We start from the raw sequence: 5997 nt of genomic DNA, 5'->3' as shown, positions 1-5997 counted from the left end.
AACAAATAAAATATATAATTAATTACCAAATATTAATTTATAAATTTGCTTTTAAGAAGATATGTCACAGAAAAGTTAATTTAACATTCATTATTTAGTCTTAATATTTGTATTTAAAATATATAGTAGGAATTACAGATGGGAAGTTAAACATATTTGAAATAATTGTAGTAATTAGTTAGTGCTCTTAAATTTTATAAAATATTCTTAACAAGTAGATTTTTGCGTTTTAGCTCAGTAATTAATTTTAGGAATATTTGTAATATCTTTAATTATTCTCTATTCCTATTAGTTTTTTTGCTAGCTCATATTATTTAGGTATATATATTGCATCCACCGTATAAGTGCATTTATACTTACTTAAATAACTTTTTAATATATAGAGTATTTTTAAATTTATTTAAATTGTAAAAAAATAAATACAAATTACATAAAAATATATCAAACACTATTATATAAATTTATTTAATATTATATTAATTTCTATTAGAAATATACATAGTAATTGCTTCAATAAATTTATAAACCAAACTAAATACCTCTTTTTTTCTAAAGGATATTAAGAAAAGAGATAAAAAATTAATTTTCATTTATTTGATCTTTTTATTATTAAAAATTCAAAATATTATTGTAATTAATAGTTTATTATTCAAGGTCAAAGAAGATTTATTTTAATCAATCTCTTCATTTTAAGAAATTATATTCTTGATTTTTACTTTTAGATAGGACAACAACTTTTAATTATTTTTTATTTAATAACAAATTTATTTTTAGAAACATTAAATAAATAAATAAATTAATTATTGAAGCAAATTGAAAGTATAAAAAAAAACAATAATTTTTAAAATAATTTTACTTATTCTTTTAAAAATATTTGTTATTTTTTTAAAAATTATAATATAAACAATGAACTATTTTCATCAAAAATAAAATAAAAGAAATAAAGTTTGAATTCACTAACTTTTACTAACTAAAAATTTAGTAAAAATAAGTAAATTATTTTTACCTAATCATCATATTCAGGACTAAGAGTTTTTCACATGTTAATAAACCAGAACATAAATTTTGTAAAGCCTTTGAGCATAAATCATTCCTCCTTTTAATATTAATGAAAACTGAAATTAAAAAATTTAATGAATAATCAATCAATCATAAAAAAGAATAATTTTCAAATTAATTTTTAATTTTTAAAATAGGCAAAAAATAGCTGAATGAGTAAAATGTGAGAATTAAAAAAAATAAAACAAACAAATTATATTTCAATTATATAATTTTTTATAAATAAAAATTGAAATTATAGCTAAATAAAAGTTTTCTACCTAAGATTGAGGCACAATTATAAGAGATTAGGACACTTTGCTAATGATAAACCTAAATTTTATAAATTTTTTGCTCCGATTTTGTTGTTCCTATAAATATTTTCAATTAATATTATTATGTAAAATGAAAAATTTTGTGCAAGTAAATATTTAAAAAAGATAAACATATAAATTAAAAAATAAAATTGAGTAGAAAAAATATTTAAATACAAAAATAAACAATTAAAATCAAACCAGCTAAAAAGAAAAAAATTTAAAAAATATAATTTAAACTATTTCTAATTTTTAACTTTTGCTTAATTAAGTAAATAACTCAAAGTATTCATAAAAATAAAATATTTTTACTCTAAGTCTAGTTTCAAACACGAAAGATTTTAGAATTTTGCTAAAGATTAACACAATTTTGTTGTTCCCTATGTGTCAATTTAATTTTTGCTTTTAAGTTTAGAAGAAAAAAAATATTTATTTAAATATAAATAGTAAAAAAATAAGTATAAAAATAGAAATTTTAACTATTAATAAGTACCTAAAAAAATTTATTTAAAATAAAAATAAAAAAAAGTAAATCAAAGATAAGTTATAAATTTTTAAAGATTTATTTATGTTTTCATGCTTTTTCATTTTTGGGATTAGTAACAAAAAAGATAAAAGTAAAAAATAAATGTTTTTACCTCAGCTTAAGAGATAATTATTTAAGACTATCACACTTTGATAAACTTGAACCTAAATCTATTACAAACTTATTTGATAACTTACTATGCCTTTAAACAAATATTTATTTATGAGAAAATTTGTTAAATAAAAAATTGATTTTGAAATTAAATAATTGAAAATTAAATAACAAATTTAAAGAAATAAACGAACGAGCATAATAACCTAATAATTATTCAGCCAGGCCAGATAATATATTTAACAAAATATTTTAATTTATGCTTGTAATTATTATTTTTATTTGTTTAATTTAATAAAATAAAATTTTTTTCAAATAGAAAATCTATTAATTACGAAAGGTAGAGAGTTAAATTTGAAAGATTAGAGAATCTTGTTAAAGAAGAACCTAAATCTAATGCATTTTATTCAATAGGTTAGCCATTACTTATATATTTTTAAACAATTTGTTTTTAAATTAAAATGAATAATAAACTAACTAAAAAATACAAAATACTAAAAATTAGAAAATAAATTATTTTACGAGACTATGAGTGATAGATTTGATATATTAGAGCACTTTGCTAAATTAAAACATAAATCTGATACACCTTTTTTACCAATATTTTTGCCTCTTTTTATTTTTAAATAAAATCAAAAATGTTTAAATGCAAATTTAAAAAGATAAATTTCAAAACAAATTAAGGCAAAAACTAAATTAAATATAAAAAATATGAATAATCAAATGAGTGAATTTGGAAATTAATTTTTGATTAAAAATGCATACAAAAATAATATAGAGATTATTCCTGATTCTGCCCTATCAATTATCCAAAAAAGTAAATAACTCAAAACATTATAAATAATTTACTGCAAACTCTTAGTTATTATAGTTAAAATATAATGATAGATTTTATAAAAATTAATGAAGTAAAATCTTGATTTTCATCACTATTAGCGATGGTAATCAAGCCTATGATATACAAGAGTTTACAGTAAATAATATTACTAGATGCTAAGTTTGAGATTTTAGAGGTTAGCACATTTTCCTAAAGCAGAACCCAATTCTAATGCTCCCTATGCATAAATCAAATTATCACTTTTTATATTTTAAGAAAACAAACGTATTTATTAGAAAAAGTTTATAGGGTTTAAAAATAAAAGATGAAAATTTATTTTAATTGTTAAGTGAAGAAAATTAAAAATTAATTTTAAATAAATTTTAATCTAAAAATTATTTTATAACAATCTGATTTGTTATTAATTTTTATTTGATTTAGCAAAAAAAATATTCATAAAAATAAAACAACAATTTTTTACTCTAGATCAAGTTCTAAAGTTGAGAGACAATTGCATTTTGCTAAGGCAGAACCTAATTAGAATAAACCTTTGTCACCTATTTCTATTGCACTTTTAATATTTATTATTATAAATTTTAAATAAAAAAAGCTTTAGAGAAAAAATAAAATAAAAGAATAAGTTAAAAGATGTAAACTAAGTGTTGAAAAATATAAAAATAAATAATTAATTAAATTTTAGACAAAAGTGTAATAAAAACTAAAAATTTATTCTAAAAAATATGTTTTTTTTATTTTAATAAATTCTGCAATATCTTATCTAAAATAAATTCACAAAATTTTTAAAAATTAATAAACTATTATTTTACCACAGATTTAAAGTCAAATTTTTGAGATTAGTGAACTCAGTTAAAGCTGAACTTAATTTTGATGCACCATCATCACCTATTTCATTTTCACTATTTATTTTATGAATTATTTGCAAATTTGAGTCTAAAAATTTTGTTTTATTAAAATTTAGAAACAAATCGTACTTTTTAGAAAATATATTTGTAATGATCTAAAGATCAAGTATTTATTTTTTATGATTAAAATTAATCATTACTTTGAAAAATAAATAAATAAATAAATAAATAAATAAATAAATAAATAAATAAGCTTTTACTTGAGGCAGAGTTCTAAATTAGAGAGATTAGAACACTTAGATAGAGTAGATACTATGTTTAATGCACCTTATGGACCAATTAAAACCTATCTTTTATTTTTAAAGAAAAATCTTTTTACTAAAAATTAGAGATAGAGTTATATTATTTTAATTAATTAATTTTAACTTTTTTAAGAAAATAAAAAAAATAAATAATTTATAAAAGAAAATTATTTTTTTTATACGAAATGTCTAGAGTTAAAGTTGATAGATTAGTGCATTTTGATAAACTAGAACCTAAATCATAGGCACAATTGTCATCTATTAGATTACTCCTATGAAAAATTTTAGTTATAAAAAGCTATGTAAAAAATATGAAAAAAAGGATGATGAAATTTTTTTAATTGTAGATTTAATTTGAAATTAAAAAAATTAAGAGAAGCAAAATTTTTATGCAAAAAATTATTGAAGAAATAAATTAATTATTATCATTCTTACTTATCAACAAAAAAAATTTTATTTTATTTAAATAAATGATCTAATTTTACCTAAGGTTGATTGCCAAAGTTGTGAGGCTAGTACATTTAGTTAAAGATGAACATATTTTAGATGTACCTTGTGCACTAATTTAACAATCCCTTTAAATATTTAAAGAAAGCATTTTTGTTTTCATCAATAGAAGAAAAATATCTAAAAATAAAATAAGCCAATCAAAAAGTAGAAATAATAAATAAATTTATAAATAAATGTAAAAATTTAATATTGAAAATAATAAGTAATATAAATATTACACATTAATATTTTCATATAGAAATAAAGAACAAAAAATATTTAAAAATTTTAATTTTATTTTTTTACTAGAGCTCAAGAATCAAAGTTAAGAGGTTAGAACACTTTGCTAGAGCAGAACCTAAATTTGATGCATCTTCATCATTAATTGATTTAGAACTTTTATATTTTTGAGAAAGTTTGTTAGTTTTTATAGAAAATATATAAACTAAATAAAAACCAATAAATAATTTGGTAGAGTAAATAAATTTAATAAGTAAAATAGAATAAAAAGCAGTGAGCAATACAAAAAGCATAATTTTTGTTTATTTGAATTAATTTTATCAAAAAAATTAATTCACATTTTATAAAAGTTTTGTTACTTTTACGATAATATGATTTCAAGATCTGTGTGAGACATTAATGAAGATTTCAAAAACTTTATTTTTAAAAAGATGAATTTAATAAAGCAAATGAGCTAATGATTATTCACTTTTTTTAAATTCTCAAAACATTTTGATTTGGATGATATCATTTTTACTAATTTTTTTTAGAAATGCAAATTTTATGAAAAATTAAATAAAAATTTAGTTTTAAAATAAAATTAAAAAAATTTTCTATATAGAGGCTCAAAATAAATTAATCAATCAAATTTAATTTCAATAAAAATCATTAAAAATATAAAAATAATTTTTAAATTTTTTTATGTTTAATAAATAATTTATTTACTTACAAAAATAAATGTGAATGATATTTATAAATATAAAATCAATAATAACATCTATAAATCTATTTATATTTTAGGTTTAAAACAATTTTTCAAAAAATTTTTTTAATAAAATAAATAATATTGTTCAAACATTATATATTTATTTATCCTTTAATTTCTTGAAATTAAAGACAACTAATCTTTATAATTTAAGACACCTGCCTATTAATTTGAATTCTTCTGATTTATTACTTGAGCTAAAAATTTTAAAATAAATTTGTGTAAATTTTAAATAAATATCAAAACAGAATAAACTTTTAAATTAAAAATTATTCTTTAAATTAATAAATAAAATAATATTAGTGGAATAAAAAAGATAAAAAAATAAATCAAATAAATTCAAATAGCTTTTTTGTTTTATACTCATTTTTATAGTTTAAAATATCACAATCCAAAACAAATAAACTGTTTTTACTTAAGGTTAAGTGTCAAATTTGAGAGATTAATGCATTTTGCTAAACCAGAAACTAAGCCTGATGCACCTTCATCACGAAATGAATTGTAACTTTTTAAATATTGAAGAAAAAATATATCATTAAATAGTTAATTAGA

At 17.6% G+C, this 5997-nt stretch overlaps 1 protein-coding gene across 1 annotated transcript in view; it reads right to left on the bottom strand. All coding sequences in view use genetic code 6, as the record gives it.

Moving 5' to 3' along the window:
• Positions 1-1004: 1004 nt before the first annotated feature.
• Positions 1005-5997, bottom strand: part of TTHERM_01252320 (kinase domain protein, putative) — a gene marked incomplete at both ends in the record, with an annotated part of 7659 nt that continues 2666 nt past the window's right edge. Inside the window, 14 exons of the mRNA XM_001016503.4 lie at positions 1005-1096; positions 1320-1409; positions 1665-1754; positions 1991-2080; positions 2325-2414; positions 2512-2601; positions 2977-3066; positions 3288-3377; positions 3634-3723; positions 3930-4019; positions 4154-4243; positions 4457-4546; positions 4767-4856; positions 5861-5950. Coding sequence (XP_001016503.4) covers positions 1005-1096; positions 1320-1409; positions 1665-1754; positions 1991-2080; positions 2325-2414; positions 2512-2601; positions 2977-3066; positions 3288-3377; positions 3634-3723; positions 3930-4019; positions 4154-4243; positions 4457-4546; positions 4767-4856; positions 5861-5950 — 1262 coding nt within the window. The remainder of the gene's footprint in view (positions 1097-1319; positions 1410-1664; positions 1755-1990; positions 2081-2324; positions 2415-2511; positions 2602-2976; positions 3067-3287; positions 3378-3633; positions 3724-3929; positions 4020-4153; positions 4244-4456; positions 4547-4766; positions 4857-5860; positions 5951-5997) is intronic.

Source organism: Tetrahymena thermophila, assembly GCF_000189635.1.
Source record: "Tetrahymena thermophila SB210 genomic scaffold scf_8254639, whole genome shotgun sequence".
NCBI classification, from domain to species: domain Eukaryota; phylum Ciliophora; class Oligohymenophorea; order Hymenostomatida; family Tetrahymenidae; genus Tetrahymena; species Tetrahymena thermophila.
The sequence above is the reverse complement of the archived record's forward strand: the minus strand, read 5'-3'. Positions and strand labels throughout refer to the sequence as shown.